At 45.8% G+C, this 18,543-nt stretch overlaps 1 protein-coding gene across 2 annotated transcripts; it reads right to left on the bottom strand.

Moving 5' to 3' along the window:
• Nucleotides 1–1,448: 1,448 nt before the first annotated feature.
• On the bottom strand, nt 1,449–18,257 carry minar1 (membrane integral NOTCH2 associated receptor 1). 2 transcript variants are annotated; one of them, XM_023813960.2, is made up of 4 exons: nt 17,645–18,257; nt 14,688–16,949; nt 9,220–9,474; nt 1,449–3,123 (listed from the first exon to the last, which is right to left on the bottom strand). In XM_023813960.2, the coding sequence occupies exons 2-4, from the start codon at nt 16,893–16,895 to the stop codon at nt 2,926–2,928; spliced, it is 2,661 nt and encodes an 886-aa protein (XP_023669728.2). In that variant the 5' UTR covers nt 16,896–16,949; nt 17,645–18,257; the 3' UTR covers nt 1,449–2,925. The 2 variants fall into 2 exon arrangements, with proteins under 2 accessions (XP_023669728.2, XP_023669730.2); XM_023813962.2 differs by lacking the exon at nt 9,220–9,474.
• Nucleotides 18,258–18,543: the final 286 nt, after the last annotated feature.

Genomic DNA, 18,543 nt, shown 5'->3' with positions numbered 1-18,543 from the left:
AGAGACCCCAGCTCCTTAATTGGCCTCTTAACGTACTGTATACACCGCTCGTGTACAGCGTTCACTTCCGTGGCCGCTAATAGCATGCTTGAGCTTTTCCATTACGGAGAACCGGACCGTGCGTACTGGGAGGTAGAGACCACCTAAAAGCACATCCCGCAACACGTCCAGCAGCAGCACTGGTGTAATTTCAAAGATTTTTTCCCCCTGTAGTACCTGGTCTCTCTGACTTCGGTAAGTTATAGCATTTTTGCCACAGATTGCCTTGGAAATCTGACACGCTAGTCTCAGTACAAGCCAATGTCATGTCTGAGGACTGCAGCAATGAACTCCTGTAACATTAAAAATTGCACCACATCGTATTTGCATTTTATTGTTTGTTCCCTATATTTTCCATTGTGAAGAAACAACACCTCTCTGCCTCTCACTTAAATCATACTATCCCAAAACCTGCACCCCCAGGATTAGCATTTTAGCTAACAGTCAGGTTAGCTAATAGTAGGAGACTTTAGGCCCAGTGATCTTTGCTCCACCCGAGGACAGGGTGCTTGAGTGAAATTATAGTCTTGCTTGACGTCGCCCGGAGGGAATCGTTCTTGGTCATTGGGGCGAGGCTGCTGATCTCCTGTTATAAAATCATAGGCAGGTAAACAGAGATGGTGCAGGGAAGAGGCACAGTTCTGTAAACAACTTATTCATGCTCTCTGAGCAGAATCTGTTTGGTTGCATTTGATTATCAGCTTAGGGAATGTCTAAAAACTCCATCTCTTTGGTGAAAACTCTATTATGAGACCCCTGTTATTCTCCCCTATGCATCTCCATGAATAATTCACTTGGCTCCTGTGGAAAAACGTCACAAAACACCCCTGCAGACTGGGGAAGTTTTCACGTGTGGATCTTCCAGCCGCCTGCTTTTGCCTGCATTTCTCAAAAGCTTCAGGAAAGCGCTCCAGGTTAGCTCTGCATTTCCTGGTCGAAGTGAAGTCTTTCAAATGTGCTATTTTTAAAATGCGGTGTTTTTGAAATAAGGCGCTGTCAAAACTCCCGTTCAAAGGTTCTGTGGTGATTAAAACCTGGACTCTGTGCCAGATGTGATCATGTGACTTCTTGTCGTGCTGCCCCTCACTCCCCAGGTCTCCTGCGACCCCAGTGAATGGGCACCTCTTCTCCTCTTTTGCTCAAGTTGCCCATTTAGCTGCGAGTTCTGTCAGGTTTTTAGCAACTTTCAGGCCGATTAACCTCCTCCGTGCTCTGCATTCACTACTGTGAAGGGCCGCTTTTTCAGGAGATCAAAGCCATCCCAAGACCAGGACTGAGGACTGTCGGTTATGATCAGAGGCACAGTCTCATTAAAGGAACATAACACCAGAAAGACAGAGCACATGAACAGCACATGGACAAAGTCAGTCTTTATCCCAGATATCAAAAAAGGGATTTACAATCAAAGATGCAGTACGAACAGTGATGTTTTATTCTATTTAAATTACGCCATAGTTTACATTATGTGCTTAAAATATTTACAGAGAACTACATTATGCTACGGGTCACAGTTCCTGTGTTGAAGGCAAGGCTACAGGACAGAGTACGTCTTAGTGTGTTCGCAAACTCATTGAAGAACCTTTTCCTGCTGTGCCTGCTCACTCTGACAGCACTGGCTTCAGGGGTACGGCCATGACGAGCCTCTGAGTTTTCGAACGCGACTGTTGGCATGACTACAGCACTCACGGCGACGGACACTTCTCAGTCGATGTTTCTAAGGCCCCATGGGACTATTTACATACATCTAAAGTACATTACATCACAGTAGGCAGTGGGAGGGGGAGGGGGCTCAGTCTCCAGAACAGGGTTTGATGTTAGTGCATAAATAAATTAAAGATACATTATATACAATCAGTAACGATTTTCAATAAATGACAGAAGTTCAACATGCCAGTATGACACATGGTAAGAGATTTAGTCGTGCTTATATAGTTTGTTACGATGTTTCCTTCTGTACATTCGCTGCTGTTTGGTTTTGCTCTTCTGAATATTGGATTTTTGTCCATCACTTAAGTGTTTTCGAAAACAAATACATTAGTCAAACCCCTTAACTGTCTTCATTATTCCCAAAACTGTTTGTTCCGCATCTGCATCACTTTGTTCAGGGGTCGGCCCTCAGTTTATTAGACAATTAGATTAGACTGAGCTGAAAAGTGAAAAAAAAAATAAGTGGTTTGTAATGTTTGTGCTTGTACAAAAACCGTTTGGGCATAACAATCAGAATGGGAGGTTATTAGATTTCATTCAAATGAATGGTAACCATTTCATTCATTATTTGAACAAAATTTTACAACAAAATAATTCAAGTAATCAATTATCACTGTTTTAGATAAAGGGCATTTAAAAAAAGAAAGAAAATATTTGTATTTATATTCTCATTAGCTCAACCCCACACTGAAGTTAGTTAAAAGCAGCATCAATAACAACTAATCTGAAAGTATTAAACAGCTCAATTCGCTCACTTACACATGAGGTCAGTTAGACCAAAATTCATATACAGTGTGTTCCTTCCAACACAACCGAGAAACACATATTTAAATTTAAAAATGTATTATTATTATAAAACGAAACATTATTTAAAAAAACAAAACACCCGGCAAAGTTTCCACTCGTCATATAAACTCTCTGTTGTAAATTTATAGAAAAAAATGTAGTATACTTATCAATCCCAGAATAAATAATACATAAAAAAATAAAGTTAACAACTGCTCCATGTAAGTATTCAAACAAAACATAACAAATAAATCTATATTACTGGAGGCTTCAATAAATAAAAGCACATCCACAACACTTCATTCCATTCAGTTGAATATACTGTATTAGTAGTATTATTGTTATTATTGTGGTGTGTAACGTCACAACCAGGGGATTCACTGGTGGAACCCATCATGACTTCATGGTGCAGATGGGCACCACAATGACCAGGATGACAGTGCAGGCAGCCGCTGCAATCAGGGCTCCGATCTTACACACTTTGGCCCTGCGAAACTCCGCCTCTTTACGCTTCAGCAGGGAATCGTAGCCCGGCGTGTAAATATCTTCCATCCAGTACTCCAAGTTGTTGGGGTTCAAAGACTCCTGTCCCTAGAGGAAATAAAGGATAAGTTGTTTGTGAAACGTTTGTGCGTGTATTTACCTGTAGGAAAATTTTACTGCTTAATGCAGTATATTTCCATTTCTCAGGAACCCAGCTTGTTTGAATTACTTCTCCTAAAATAGTTACTGGAGGAATAACAGCATTAACAGACTCAAAAATGAGGTATCAGGGAGTCACATGAGAAATAAGTGAGGCTTTAGACTTCTACAAAGAGAAGGTCAGATTTTAGCGATTTTAAAACTCGATTCCAGACGTCCTGAGACGCTCAGAATGGAGATTAAGTCAGATTTTGACACATATTTCCTTTTTTTTTTAGCTCAAGGTATCAGATTTTCAAAGATGATTCGTCATAAACACCATCGAGAAATGGCCGTCAGAACAATAAATCTCATGTTTGTGTTGACAGGATATGATTTCAGTTTGGCAGCACAGATAAACACTGTCTTGGTGAATTTGTCCTCTCCACATGGCAGCTGTAGCGATACACACATGGTCAGCTGAGAAGACGACGGGGACTGATCTCCCCCCCACCTGCAGTTTAACACCCTCCCCGGAAGACTGTAGCAGTTGTTTTTGTCTCTTGGCAAAATCTTAACCAGCCCAGCAGCTTCCAAGTTACCAGTGGCGGGTATTTATCAATAAAACATGACAAGCGAGCAGAAGCGGGGGGGCGGGGGGGCGGGTGGGTGCGACTCCACGTTTGAAGGTAGGCTGGCGCGCCTGGGAGCTGGCGCATGTTTTAATGCAATTTTAATGCATTTTAAATCCAGCAAACCCCAGGCACACGATGTGACCCAGCTGTGTTTCCAGCACACGGTGTTAAGTCTGACTAAGGAGAACTGAGCCCGCAGAACGACAGGCAAGACCGTATAAATCATTTCACGCCGTGTGCCTTACGGTCATCGGGCCCAGTGGTCGGCTCTGCGGAGACACGCCACACGGGCCGAGGTCCAAGGTCATGAGCTGGATTGCTGCCCGGTTCCTCCTATGTTTGTACAGTCTGCATGGTCCCTCTGGCTTCCTGCCTTTACTTCAAAGCATATACTCATTATATCAATCTGTGTCTCTAAATTAGTCCACGAGAAGAACCGGTAGCCAGTGTGAGTGACTCCAGCTTCACGGTGATACAGCAGCACAGGTATTTTCGAGAAAACAGGTGAATGTGTTCAGAGGTGGACAGGTCAAGGAAGTAAAAATCCAGACCAAAATTTTGTTTCAACCAACCAGTTGAGTATATAAAGAGTCACAGTCATAGAGTACTCCGCTGGTTGGTTGAAACAAAATCTTGGTCTGGATTTTGACTTTCTGGACCTCTGAATGTAATAATGTTATTACTGTCTTACTGAGGGCTCTAGTGATGCTGAGAGCCTCAAGGACAACTATAGGCATCTAAGATCTCCTGCCTCTAGTTCTGGCATCTGCTGGAGATGTAGCCAACTGTGACTTTTCAGTGTGAAGCCTTTATGCGGATCCAGGGGAGGATCTAGGCTGCGCTGACAGCAATCAGAGCAACCAGCACTTATCTAACCCTAACACTCTCTTGCAGATGGCTCTGACAGCTTAGTAGATTTAAAGCAGATTTAAATGAGAAATTAAATTTAACTGGACTTTATATGAGTTGTGTTTTGCACTTAATCACCTGGCTGTGGCTGACCCATTGACCCTCGGATATACAAGTCCTGTGTACATTTTGCAGGTTTGATTCACCCGCTTTGGGCAAAATGGCCCCATTTGCATAAAATTTACATTACTGCTTCGTCAAAGCCGCCAGTGAGCATCCTGCTAATGAGCAAGGTCTAGGTGCCAAAATGAACTACCATCCAAAATAATTTGTTTTTATTACTCACAGTGTTGTAACAGTGTGTCTGTTGCAATTACTGGCTTCTTAATGTTGCACTTGGAACGGCGGCTTAAACTTGGGCAGTTGCATGAGTTGCATCTGCGATCTCAGTCTCCTTGATGTGGAGGGAGTGATTTCTTTGAAGATGAATTAATAAAAATGCTGACTGTAAAGGGTGGAGCATTATTGTAATACGGCTGAATGTAGGGGCTGCACGATTTGTGGAAAATATCGAATCGCGATTTTTCTGACAGAAATTGCGATTACGATTTGATTTGCGATTTAATTTTTTTATGTCAAGCTTCAGTTCAGTATTCAGTGTGTAGTAATTTTATATGACGCAGCATGATACACCATAAGTATTAACTGGTCTATATTCTAATGCAAGGATGAGAATTTAAAGATGTGTTGTGTCAAGTTAAATAAAGTAATAATGAAAACAATTGCAGCATAAAGAAAGATAGCGATCTTGCAGGTAACGCTTATTTCCCTCCTAATATAACACTAGAACCGCCTTTTCCCACGCCAATGAAAAAGCAAGAACTACTTCGGTGTATGCAGCCCTTTTGTTTGCGCTATTGTGTTGTTAGCTGCTATTATTAACACTAATATCACTCAAAAAACCATGATGTTCATAACAGAGTGGCTGTTCTGTCCTGAAACCGTAAAGCTGGAAATTTTTAAACGTAGTATGCATTTTATAAAATGTTGAATAAATAGAAGTCGTTTATTGGTGATTTCATGTTGGTCCAAGTGTCCGCTTTTTGACAACTTTATACGGTTATTTTCTATACAAATCAATTCAGGTGAAACAAAAAATGTACGTGTTCATGGTTGCAAACTCTTTCAGACGGCAAATCTATATTCCATTCTGAACTTAAAACTAGCTACATCAAAAACGTTATGGCAGTTTGCAACCCCCACAGACTATTTACAAGGTAATAAAACTTACATACATGTAAATGTGTGTGCAGAACAGAGAACAGAAAATCTCACTCCATGCAGCTGACTAAAGTTGCCAACCCTGCATTTTATTTTAAATGAGAAGTAAAATTCAGTTTTCGACTGAAGCAGCTTATCATTTCTTTGCTTTGTTACTCGGACAAATACAAAACAAATGATTAAACATTATATGCGTCTCTTTTTGTATGTTTTCTAAATAAGACCGCGTGCCCATACCCAACTGTAATAGCGATTAAAGCAATCTATTCTTTTAGTATTTATGTTAAAGCAAGGCTTATTTTATTACTGTTGTGGGATTAATCTTTGGAAACACTTAAATTTAATAAGCACAAAAACATATGACATAAACACGACTGTATTGTGGGTTTTACGGCTTTTTTGGAGGTCACCGACTCCTGTGAGAATTACTGACTGTCTCGTTGTTGTTTTGATGGTTTAGCGGTATACTAATGCTATTGCCTATTAACAAAAACCAAAGGTATGATACGCTGAAGTACACTCACCTAAAGGATTATTAGGAACACCATACTAATACGGTGTTTGACCCCCTTTCGCCTTCAGAACTGCCTTAATTCTACTTGGCATTGATTCAACAAGGTGCTGAAAGCATTCTTTAGAAATGTTGGCCCATATTGATAGGATAGCATCTTGCAGTTGACGGAGATTTGTGGGATGCACATCCAGGGCACGAAGCTCCCGTTCCACCACATCCCAAAGATGCTCTATTGGGTTGAGATCTGGTGACTGTGGGGGCCATTTTAGTACAGTGAACTCATTGTCATGTTCAAGAAACCAATTTGAAATGATTCGAGCTTTGTGACATGGTGCATTATCCTGCTGGAAGTAGCCATCAGAGGATGGGTACATGGTGGTCATAAAGGGATAGACATGGTCAGAAACAATGCTCAGGTAGGCCATGGCATTTAAACGATGCCCAATTGGCACTAAGGGGCCTAAAGTGTGCCAAGAAAACATCCCCACACCATTACACCACCACCAGCAGCCTGCACAGTGGTAACAAGGCATGATGGATCCATGTTCTCATTCTGTTTACGCCAAATTCTGACTGTACCATTTGAATGTCTCAACAGAAATCGAGACTCATCAGACCAGGCAACATTTTTCCAGTCTTCAACTATCCAATTTTGGTGAGCTTGTGCAAATTGCCTTTTTTTCCTATTTGTAGTGGAGATGAGTGGTACCCGGTGGGGTCTTCTGCTGTTGTAGCCCATCCGCCTCAAGGTTGTGCGTGTTGTGGCTTCACAAATGCTTTGCTGCATACCTCGGTTGTAACGAGTGGTTATTTCAGTCAAAGTTGCTCTTCTATCAGCTTGAATCAGTCGGCCCATTCTCCTCTGACCTCTAGCATCAACAAGGCATTTTCGCCCACAGGACTGCCGCATACTGGATGTTTTTCCCTTTGCACACCATTCTTTGTAAACCCTAGAAATGGTTGTGCGTGAAAATCCCAGTAACTGAGCAGATTGTGAAATACTCAGACCGGCCCGTCTGGCACCAACAACCATGCCACGCTCAAAATTGCTTAAATCACCTTTCTTTCCCATTCTGACATTCAGTTTGGAGTTCAGGAGATTGTCTTGACCAGGACCACACCCCTAAATGCATTGAAGCAACTGCCATGTGATTGGTTGATTAGATAATTGCATTAATGAGAAATTGAACAGGTGTTCCTAATAATCCTTTAGGTGAGTGTATATTGCAGCTGGTGTTTAAAAGGAGCTCGCCGGTTCTATTGATAATAGGACCTTTCTGAAACAATCTTGGACCATGATATAGGAAGGCAATTCACTTATAGCTCAGCAGCGGAATCAGTATTTTTCTGCACCGCGAATGTAACATTTTCCTTGGGTTACATGTTTGCTGTTTGTGGGTCTATATGCCTTCTTGGGCCACTTCTGATTGGTGAGCATGACTGGCACACAAGAAGCGCAGCGCTTGTGATTGGCGAGCATGACTGTCACACAGGGAGCACGGCATGAATTTGTAAAACTATTCTCACAGCAGTTTTAAACCCTGGGTCCGACGTGCTGTATAATGTATATCCTAAATCGCGATTTTTGCGACTTGCTAATTGCGTTATTTCAAATCGCGATTTCGATTTGAAATCGATAAATCGTGCAGCCCTAGCTGAACGTATGAAGCAAAGCTGGAGCGTAGAATCAGCTCACTGCAGTGCAGTAAGTGAACGTCCAGGGTGTGGATTGTGACCGTAGAGGGTGGATGTGCTGCTATCTCACGCGCCGTTGGACGGACACATGCCACTGGCCAACGGTGCAGCTGGACCAACACCTCCGTCTGCATTAGCAGCGCTGACGGAATTAACCTTGTGTGAATGAGGGCTACGTGCCCGCCCTGGCCATGCTCTGACATTCTGTGGAATTGTGGGTAAATCTGACAACCCCGGTGACACGTTTTAGGTTCATGGTGCCAGCATTGAGTAGACAAGCTGAAAATAAATCTGGTGAGGAGCTGCAGGTGTTCAGGAATATAACCTTCTACTAGGAGCACACTGTATATGAAAGGTCTTCTGCTCTGTGCTGAAAAAATATTAACGCATGATATTCATCTGGAGACTGCAACATGCTTAAAACAACAAGATTAAAAACACTACATCTGCTGATATTAATAATAACTGGTTATTGTGTATTTTCTGCCAGTCAGGTATCTCAGGGGTCATTCTTGCCCACCTGCCTCTTACTCATCTTCCTTCAGACATGGGGCAGTCAGACCCCAGATCATCCTGACAAACAGACCGTGACGAACACGAAGACCTCAAACTGTCCTGAGAAACGGACCTCGAAGAGCAGAGACCTTAATCTCGCCCTCCCTCACCCTCAGAAACGGAACTTACGACCCACATAACATCAAGAAGAACCCACAGTGGTGAATCTGAACCAGTGCTTTAGCTTAGTGAATTTATTGAGTACAATGAAAAGAGAATCAACGAATGGCGCTTTGTACCTGGTTAATTAAATGCAAACTTCCACCCTCGATCCCTCAGGGATCCGGCCGCCGGCAATTCGCCAAGATGCTTTTCATCTGTGATGTTTGGTATGTCCAGATAAGGCCAGTAAATACTGAATTCCTTTTCTTTCCATTCAAGGTTCACAAATCTCTTGAAAACTCAGGACTGAGTCATTCCTGTGAGTGTAAACTGTCCCAGCTGAAAGCTAAGGAAGCAGCCTCCTTGGGATTAAACCTGCCCGGTAAGGAGATATTTTCAACAATCCCATAATGCAAAGAATCACGCATCACTCACTTGCAGGTCCAGCGTGGCCAGCTTGCTCTTGTCCATCGCGTTGCGCTTGTACTCCTCGATCGTCCAGGATGGCTGCGCTCGCTTGCCCTCTGACAGGTCGGTGAGCCGCAAGTCTGTATAGAGGGGGCTGCTCTTCATGTGCGACTTCACGGAGGGGGGGAAAGGGTGCGGGCTGAACACCTGCTCAACCACGTAGGAGTCCTTCAGGGGTTTGGATGCGCGGTGAACCTGGGGGGCCTCACACTGGCGCTCTGTCTGTGTGTGAGGGTCAAAAGGCGCGGTTAAAACGCTGAAACACTCCAGACGTGTTTCAGCCAAATAAGGCAAGAAGAAGAATGAAAACAGCACAGGACGCAAACTTAAAAGCAGGAAGGGCCCCATCTGTGTGGCGAGATTCGTAATGACCCATCTCCAGCAGGCCCTTGGGGCACAGAAGGTACCTCTGGGCTATTTCAGAGCTCGAAATAAGCTCACATTTCCTCACCTGACTCTTGACACAAAACAGAGTCAGGATCCAAAGTGCAAAGATTTTCATGGGAAGCAACCGGCCGAAGTGGTGATGTCACTATCGTGTCTCCCACCAGAATTTCACAGGAGCAAATGTTTCCAATTCCTCGAGAAATCACGTGCTTCGCCAGTCCCTTAAAGGGCCGCACGCGTAAACGGCTCCAAACACCTGAAGCAGTGAGAAGCCGCTTTCCAGCGGAATCATCCTCAGAAGTATCCTTAGTTGGCAGGCAGCCATTAGCTGAATGTGAGCTCAGGGGCCTTGTGGCCGGAGCTCCATCTCCATGGCAGCCGGGGAGGTATCGCTCTGACAATCCCTGGGATGTTCTGGTGACAGGCCGCCTGTGTCCTGCATTCACACCAGCCACGGTTTAAAACCCCACAGTCCTCGGATGACAAAAGGGACCATCTGCAGCCTGCTGGAATATGCACGCGCATCTCCAGCGCGGAGTAAACGTTCCACCGGACCGGCAGGCATAATTACCAGCATTCCCGCATTTCTGAGCCTTGCTGCTCTAACCTTGATCTGACACTGGTATTAAATGACCTGTCACTACCTAACTTTTGCATTATGCAATTTCCCGCTGGCATCACACTTTCAGGTAGCAGGGAAACTCACGGTTACTGAGAATCACACTGTGTTTTTGGTATTCACCGAATACAGCCCAAGCTGTCAGCAGGATAAATGTGTCTGGTACTCTCTGGGTCGGAGAGGGTCAAAATCATTTTTCGTGCCTTTTTTCTATATACTGAAACTGGATTTTAAGCTTAGTGATCAACCGTTTTTTGACCCGGTTTTGTTAGGCCAGTTCAGCAACACTCCTTGTAAAAATCACCTAAACTTTATTTGTACAAATGTTCACAAAAACAGCAATGATGCATTCATCATCCAACCGTGTAGCTAGCAGAACGTCAGAGCAGGATATGGAGACTTCGCCAGACAGCAGAAAGCACCGGGATAGGGTACACTCTGGCTGCAAATTTTCAGTGTACAGCGTGGTTTTGGAATACTCATTTATATTCATGAGGGAAGCTACTTGATTAGCTGGTGAACATGCTGCCATCAACTTGCGCTACCTGTTTTCTCAAGGAGCTTGGGGAAAACTACTATTCATGAGAGAATGTAGTTGATTGGCCGCTGAACTCTGTCTAAGGCATTCACTGGCCAATCAGGTAGCGCTCATGAATATTAATTAGTTTTTCCAAACCACCCTGTAAAGTGAAAATTTGCACCCTGGGCGGGATACCAGTCAATCACAGGATACACACACACAATCATACTCTGTTGGCGCTTTTCCTATGCCACCAAGAACCAAGCCGTTCCCGAGCCAAACCACATTGAGATGGTCCTCCATTGTGAGTTTTGCAAGCTGTACCTAACCTGTATTCACTATGACACGAAAGCATGACCAAACCAAGCTGGTTGTGTCACCACCCTCCGATTGACTGAAATGCATGAGACTAGGAAGAACCGATGATCTGCACTGATGCACCGGTGATCTAGCAAATGCTAATTCGCAAGTGTTTGATGCTAACATAACATGCCGATTCTCATAGACGTGCTAGCGCAAATTAGCACACAGTAAATCATGATGTACACCATGCGGACAGTAATTAAGCGCCTCTTTGGTTCTTACGTCACTGTTGCTATGTAAGTCGACCCTTCTGTGCAGCAGAAAACTGAAGTGAGCCAGGATTGTGCTGCAACTACACTGTCAGGAATACGAAGTACCAATTTGTACCTTTGAGGGTATAATAACTTGTCACTGTGGCTATACCCTCAAGGGTCTGCCAACCGTACCCTAGCTGTATGTAAATGTACATTTTAAGAAAATGGACTCTGAGAAGCATCTTTGCACCATAGGGGGGCAAATTAATGTTGTTTGTACCTTGGGGAGCAGGCCTGTACCCCTCTTCTGACAGCGTAGTCACCCTTCGCAGTACGAGTCGGGTATGTCTAGTTCCCAAAGCGCCACATTTAGCAATTTAAAAACACCAACTGAGCTAACTGCACGTCTTGGGACTGTGGGAGGAAACTGGTGTGGAAACTCAGAGACGCAGGGAGAACATGCTCACAGAGAGGGGGTGGGATTCAAAGGCACAACCCTGCAGGTGTGAGACACTGCACCCCCGCACTGAGGTGCTCTACCGGCAATATTTATATTACAGTAATTTGCTAATATTTAAGAAAATAATTGGATTTACTACATCCTGCAGTAGGATCCTAATGGAGAAGACGGGTCAAACCATAATGGATCACAGAAATCAGCAGAGATACAACAAGCACTTACATCAATAAAAGCTTTTTCACATTAGCATGGTTTTGTGGTTTTTTTTTGGAAATCACTCTCCCCAGACTCTTCCTGACTCTTGCAATATTCCGGATACCCTATCCGGCAGCTTGTTAAATCGGGGGTTAACAGTATATGGTAGCCCAGCCACTTTCCATACCCACACACTCACACATCGAACCCACAACCCTGGAGGCATCTGGCCTCACTGCTACCCTCCGAGTCAGCTGCCATCCCTGAATACGTACATCATTCCACAACAGGCTAATGGCCTGCAATCCAATGTGAAAAAGCGCTGTTAGATCTACCAACTGTCATTTGTGTGCGTGGCTTTTAAATGTGTCTTGCGTGTGAACATGGCGCCATCACATCGCTCCCAGGCGTGACACAGATCCTAGGGTTTACTTCCAGATGCGTTGCCGAACAGGTGGTCTGCATGGTCTGGTGTGCAGCATGGCCCCGGTGTTTCGGAGGGATGGAGGACCATCAACGCTCCCAGGCTCTGGAGGGGGAGGGGGCTTCGGAACAGGACACACATCTAAGATGGGTTTACCATGGGCTATCAACTTTGGAGGAGGTCAGTTCCAGAAGGTGAATGCTGGACCCGGCCCTGAGATGATGGACCAGCCCATGTGGGCCAGGCTGTGGCTTCTCTGCGCATCTGTACATCTGTACAAAAACGTCATCCTTTATCGTGGCTCTGTCCTTGCTGCAGCACTCACTAGACCTGGGGTATCTGCTGCGTGCTGGACTCACTAGACCAGGAGTAGCCGCACTCAGTCCTACAGCCTTTGTCCCCTGTTCCGCAGAATGCTGCCGGGTTTTTTTTTTTTTTTTTTTTTACAGATTCCACCATCTGCATGATGCAAGAGTTGTCTGGGAAACTAACGGGCATCTGAAAAGCACTACATCCTTTGGGGCAGCACCAACAGAGGACGGGCATGGGAAAGCCCAGTCGCTACTGGAAAGGACATGTTTTTTCCTTTGGTTGCTGTGATGATTTTTGGGTTCGCTCCACTTCCCTGAGGTTGTGTCCCGGAACCGAGCAAATGTAATGGGGGGTGGGGGGGGGGGCACGCTTAGACTATTGATCATAAAAGCTGATGATCTGGTGATCAAGGATGACACAGGGGCATTGGATGCTGAAGCAGATGATCTGTAGCCACACCCCTGACAGAGACTGGCATTTTTTTTTTCTTCTTCAGATGAAAAAATAAATAAAAGATACTGTCCTTGGTGGCTGGTGGGCCGGGACGGCTCATTTTGGGGAGCACGACCCCCTCACAATGCCAACCCTGCTGAGGTCCTCCCCGACCGTTCCGGGGGAGCGTTAAACACTCAGAGGAGGGCCAGGGGTTACAGAAAGCTATGATGAGCAGCCCTGCAGATATTTCATCCCATATCTGCTCTGAATACTCTGGGGACATTTCAGGAAATACTGGCACGAGGCCATCTGGGAACGGTGCCATCCTGACGGGATGCCGGCAAGCCAAGAAGGAGTGGGAGTGAGTGACGGTAAATAGGTGCAGGAAGGGGGGAGCGAAAGGTTCAGGTCACGGTGATTTTTTGACTCGTGTGTCAACCGTGCAGAAAATGATTGGTATCAGCAGCAAAGCAAACTAGAATGAAAGGGTTCCTGGGACGTCACTGTGACTGAGTGCATCACAATACCTCCCGAGAGCGTGCACTGCAGAAGGCAGCACTCCTGGGGAGGTGGGGGGAGGGAAGGGTATGGTTCAAAAGCACCAGAATGAAGGGAAATGCGTCTCGGACCCAGAGAGAGGCAAACAGGCATGACACACTGCCCACCCAGCACCTGCTCTGCTTTAGATCTCACCACAAGTCCAGTTCGTCCAGTACATTAGTCCAGGGCTTCTCCAGCAGGACCTTAATGTGTTACTGTAATCTTAACCTACAGTACAACCCAAATCAGACTCATTCGTGCTCAGGAAGTAGCCTAAAATGGACCCAATCCCTTTGCCCAGGAAGTGACATGCCATCGTTCATAAAGAAAGCGCACAAGAGGCCATTTTACAGTGTGGATCATGCTGTGTTGCGCGCACTATAGTGCTGTCTCCACACTTCGGTTAGCCACTCCGTCACGTCACTCCTCCCGTCACAAAATCTCCCATCTCGTACATTTTATTTAACAGCACCGCCCTCTCTATTTATATGTCACGCAGATCGCACGCCTGGTTAGGGGGAGTTAATGCTTCTAACCCCCACAGAGCTAGAGAGCCATTCATAGCGGCTCTGCCCTCCCCCTTCTGCGAGGCTGCGAGTTTCATCACAAACCAGCACCTGCGCAAATAACATAATTAGTCAGCCTTTTCCGGCTCCATCAGCGTCCGTAAAATTTATGGAGTTTCATTATGGACTCGAAAATAAACGATGCAATCGGCAAACGTGTCATTTAGTGTTGAGGTAACTTTTCGCAGACAACTATATAACGAGATAAATCTCAGCCACTGTTAGTTCAGCTTAAAAAACTTCAGCAATATGTCTACGCGTCATATTACTGTGTATGCAAACGGTGTAAGTTAATTTCTAATAGAGTAAGTGATGCATACTTTTGTTTGCATTTTTATTATTTCTCTTATAGCACCTTTTATGCATGTTGTCACCTAATTAACAAATACATCACAGAGTCAGCTTGCTTTCACTCCTTACCTCCTTCGACTTTCGCTGCCGATCCTTGCCATCTTTCTCCTTCCCATTATCTCCCGGGTGGCTGGAGTAGGACACAGCCCTCCAGTCTCTCAGGGAGTTGGAGATGCTGGCCACCTTAGATTCCGTAGCACTGTTCTCCTCTGTAAGGGACCTGGAGGACCTTCTGGTGAAGAAACTTCTCCTCAGTGCTTTAACCCTCAGGCCATCATTGCTGCTCCCGCCGGCGTCGGAGCAGCACCATTCCGGGCCGCCGTCCACCTTCACTGCATGGCCAGTGGTGTGACACTGGAACACTGGAGGGTGGAGGTTGGCCGCGTTGCCATCTTTTGTCCTGCCACTAGCCTCCGGCTCCTGGATCTTCTCGTCGAGCCTGTTCAGCTTCGAAAGGACCTGAGAGATCTCACCTCGGACACCGGAGAGGGACTCCAGCTTCTTCTCGATCTCGCCTATCCGAAGGACCAGCTTACAAACGCTGGCCTTCAGCTCGTCATCAGAGCTCTCCAGTGAGTGGAAGAGCCGGTCTAACTTGTTGGCGCCCTTTCCCAGCTTAATCGTGTTGTGCTCAGGTGTGCTGTCCCCGTCTGACTTTGTCACCTGGGACAGAGAGCCATTGCTGTTATAGCAGGACGACTGGATGACGCCCGTGGAGCCACACACGCTCATGTCATCCAAGAAGCGGAAAATGTCGCTGATATCATCGCTGACGATCTCGGAGTCCTCGTCGGAGAGCTTGAAAGGCTGCTTTTCTCCATATTTGCCATGACCAGCAAATTCCTTCCGCCTCCTTTGGTCAAGTTGCTCAGTCTGTGTCCCTACACTCAGGGTGCTGTCCACATTTCCTGCCTGAAAAGACGTGCAGTTGATGGTCTTGTCTTTAAACCTCTTAACCTCTCGCCTGTCTGCAGCAGCACCGCTGGCCATAGATCCCATGTCTTTCATTTTTGGCCCATTAGATTTGACGCAGAACCCCGAGGTGGTGACTGGCGGCTTCTCCTTGGCGCCTTGGTAGTGCTGCTCATTCTCCATGTTGTTGCGTCGGTGGCCGTCTTTGAACTTCTGTCCCCCCAGGAAGGACCTCTCAAAGTCAGGTCCCTCCTCTGTGTTCAAACTCAGGCTCTTTATGGGCCATTGCGGTTGCTTGCTTTGCTTCCCTGACGTCTTCCTGGTATTAACGCACTCCGTCACGGTAGTTGGTCCGAAGTACGTGGACGCCTGAAGATTGTCCAGGCTCTCATGTTTCACCCGCCTCTTATCCTGAACGGGGGATCCTACGGGTTCGAAATAGGGGTTGCTGTATGGCAGCTCAAAGCTGTGGTTGAAAAAGGCTGTGGACTTGTGTGGCTCCTTCCTCTGGTACTCCTCGTTCACTTTAACGCTCGGATTAGATTCTGTGGTTAGCACCTGGGGAGTGAAAGCTACATGATTGTGAAAATCCTCCTTGAAGATATTTCTCTTCTGCACACAAGAGTGAACAGTAAATGGCTCAGCATTAGAAATAAACGTCTCCTTTATCCCGGGGTTTAAATGCAAGGAGTCCTGGTCCGTGGTGGATTCGCTGTCGATCTCCATTGGAAAATAGGTGCTCTGCATCTCACAGGGTGGAGAGCTGCCGCGGGAATACTGCGGAAGGTGCTGGAGCTTATCGAGTGATGCCGCCCTGCATTTCATATCCTTGCTGACTCCCAGGAGAAAGTTGGGGTCAGAGGTCGGGATGAAGTGCTGACAGCTGTTGCAGCCAGACTCGGGGCGGGGCGAGGCTTGCAGCGTGGGATGTCCCTGGGCTTCTAGCAAGTCGTACGCCCTATCGGAGTGAGAGTACTTATACACGTCGGTGTCCGACCTACACGATTCAAAAGACTGGTTCTTGTGGAACTTGGGCCTGGGTCCCATTGGCAACTTGTCCTTGGCCGTGCCGCCGTTCATCTGGATGAGGTTGAACATGGTGACGATGTCTGCAGCAACCATTAGCTTCTTGGACTGCTGGTCGTCCACGGAACACCTCATCTTGTCCTTGAACAGTGTGGCTGGGAAGCTGGGGTCCAGGCAGGCTGTGTAGAAGAGCAGACTGCGCAGTTTGGCCAAGTGAACCAAGTCGAACCTGGCACACAGAGACTTACACAGGTCCTGGTAGGAAACACTGCTGTACTTCGCGTCCAACTCTTCCAGGATCCTTACTAAGAAGAGGGAGTATTCCGGTACTGGATCCATTGCAGGATTAGCTAATTATTTATTGTTATATTCTTAATCAAGGGAGACGTTGTCCTGCAGATGGAAGATCTGGGATTAATAGAGTCTTTTCCACATTTAAAAAAAAAAAAAACTAAAAAAAAAAAAACAACAACATAATCCAGCCATTAATGCCCGTTTCCACTAGCGGTATAACGGGCTATATGTTGCCCTATTGTGTTCGTAGCTTGGTTACAAAGAGAAGGTTGTTAATTATCATAAAACACAACATCAAAAGAGCATGCCTTTTACAGAGAAGCGTGTTAGCATTAATAAGAAATTCAAACTTTGCATGTCTCTGCACGGTTTATTTAACCGGAAAAGCGGATGGCGGGTTTACGCGTTTTCAACAGTAACGATCCTAATACTGTTATTTCGAGGAAAACCGGTTTCACGAAAACATTATAAAAACCGAACTGAAACCCAAGCTACTCCATTGGGATTATAGCGCAGAGCTCCATACTGTGCTTGCTTGTCTCTACATTATAGAATGCTCTAATCACATTCCTTCGCTCTTAGCAATCCTCTATAAATAATAAGGTGCATGAAAAATACATTTAAAAACAAAAGCAAATTCACTGCAGAGATGGGAGTACACATACATCTGTCGCTCGACCCTTCCTCATAAAAAACAGAAGGGAAATTATATTGTGTAGATGTACCAAACAGCTGGCATGCGTAAAAACCATATACATAGCGCTTAAAGCAAAACCGGGGGGAAGCAAACGTACCTTGCGCAGGATCTTTTACGTGAATCCAAGCTGCGATTAAAAACAGGAGACGGCAGCGAAGTGTTAGTCTCTTAAGTGTGAAAACGTCTCGGTAAAGTTAACCTGCGCGTTATTCCCTAGCCACACAAGACTCGCGTATGTGTGTGTGTGTCTATACTCCACATCCATATGACAGCGCACATTAACACGGCATTCGCTGCAGTTTGCTGCTTTCCCTGAACTCCTCATGCCCTTGGATATTAAATGATAGATTGCCGACTCGGGGCAAACGGAGCGGTCCACAAGGCGACTTCGGTGCGCTGCCCAAAGCCGGAGGCGGCCGCGTTTCTACGGTCTATGACGTAATTACACCTTCACGCCGGCCCGCAATGGGAGTGAAAAAGCGATGCTCCCGTCGTTTTTCTCTTCATTCACTCGCCGCTCCTCGATGCCTGCTTATGCCCCCAAACCATTGCGTATTACAGCCCCTTACAGAAGCTGTCAGCATCCCCCAGTGCGTCTCTCTTAGAGCACCCACGTTTCTCCATATAAATCGGAGAAAAGTATTGGATCCCTCCCTTTCTAGGCGCTGGTTCAGGCACGCAAACGGTCATCGTGATGTGCGCGTCTCAGGACGGCTGGAACAGCCCGGACCTCGCTGCTATATTTGCATTCAGAGCGATACATGCCTGTGGTTGTAGGGACGCTGTTCAGCTTTGGTGCAATGCTTTATTTACGCCCTTAATGCGTTAACAACGTTCGCTTCCAGTTAACAAAGATTTTGACAGATTATGAGAAGCGATATAAATCTGAGTGATGGAAAAAAAACAACGACATTCACCAAAAAACCGTGCAAGGTGCATCGTTTGCTTCAGCTTAGTATGGATTGTGTAGCAAGAAAACGTTAGTAAACGATATTC

The sequence above is a fragment of the Paramormyrops kingsleyae genome, chromosome 11, assembly GCF_048594095.1.
Source record: "Paramormyrops kingsleyae isolate MSU_618 chromosome 11, PKINGS_0.4, whole genome shotgun sequence".
NCBI classification, from domain to species: domain Eukaryota; kingdom Metazoa; phylum Chordata; class Actinopteri; order Osteoglossiformes; family Mormyridae; genus Paramormyrops; species Paramormyrops kingsleyae.
The sequence above is the reverse complement of the archived record's forward strand: the minus strand, read 5'-3'. Positions and strand labels throughout refer to the sequence as shown.

What these genes read in the sequence shown, in the direction of transcription:
- minar1 (XM_023813960.2), bottom strand. Translation starts at nt 16,895, where the DNA reads ATGGATCCAGTACCGGAATACTCCCTCTTCTTAGTAAGGATCCTGGAA. An exon ending in GGCAGCGAAAGTCGAAGGAG is followed by an intron (nt 9,475 to 14,687) that starts GTAAGGAGTGAA and finishes CCTCACACACAG; the next exon opens with ACAGAGCGCCAGTGTGAGGC. An exon ending in TGGCCACGCTGGACCTGCAA is followed by an intron (nt 3,124 to 9,219) that starts GTGAGTGATGCG and finishes TATTTCCTCTAG; the next exon opens with GGACAGGAGTCTTTGAACCC.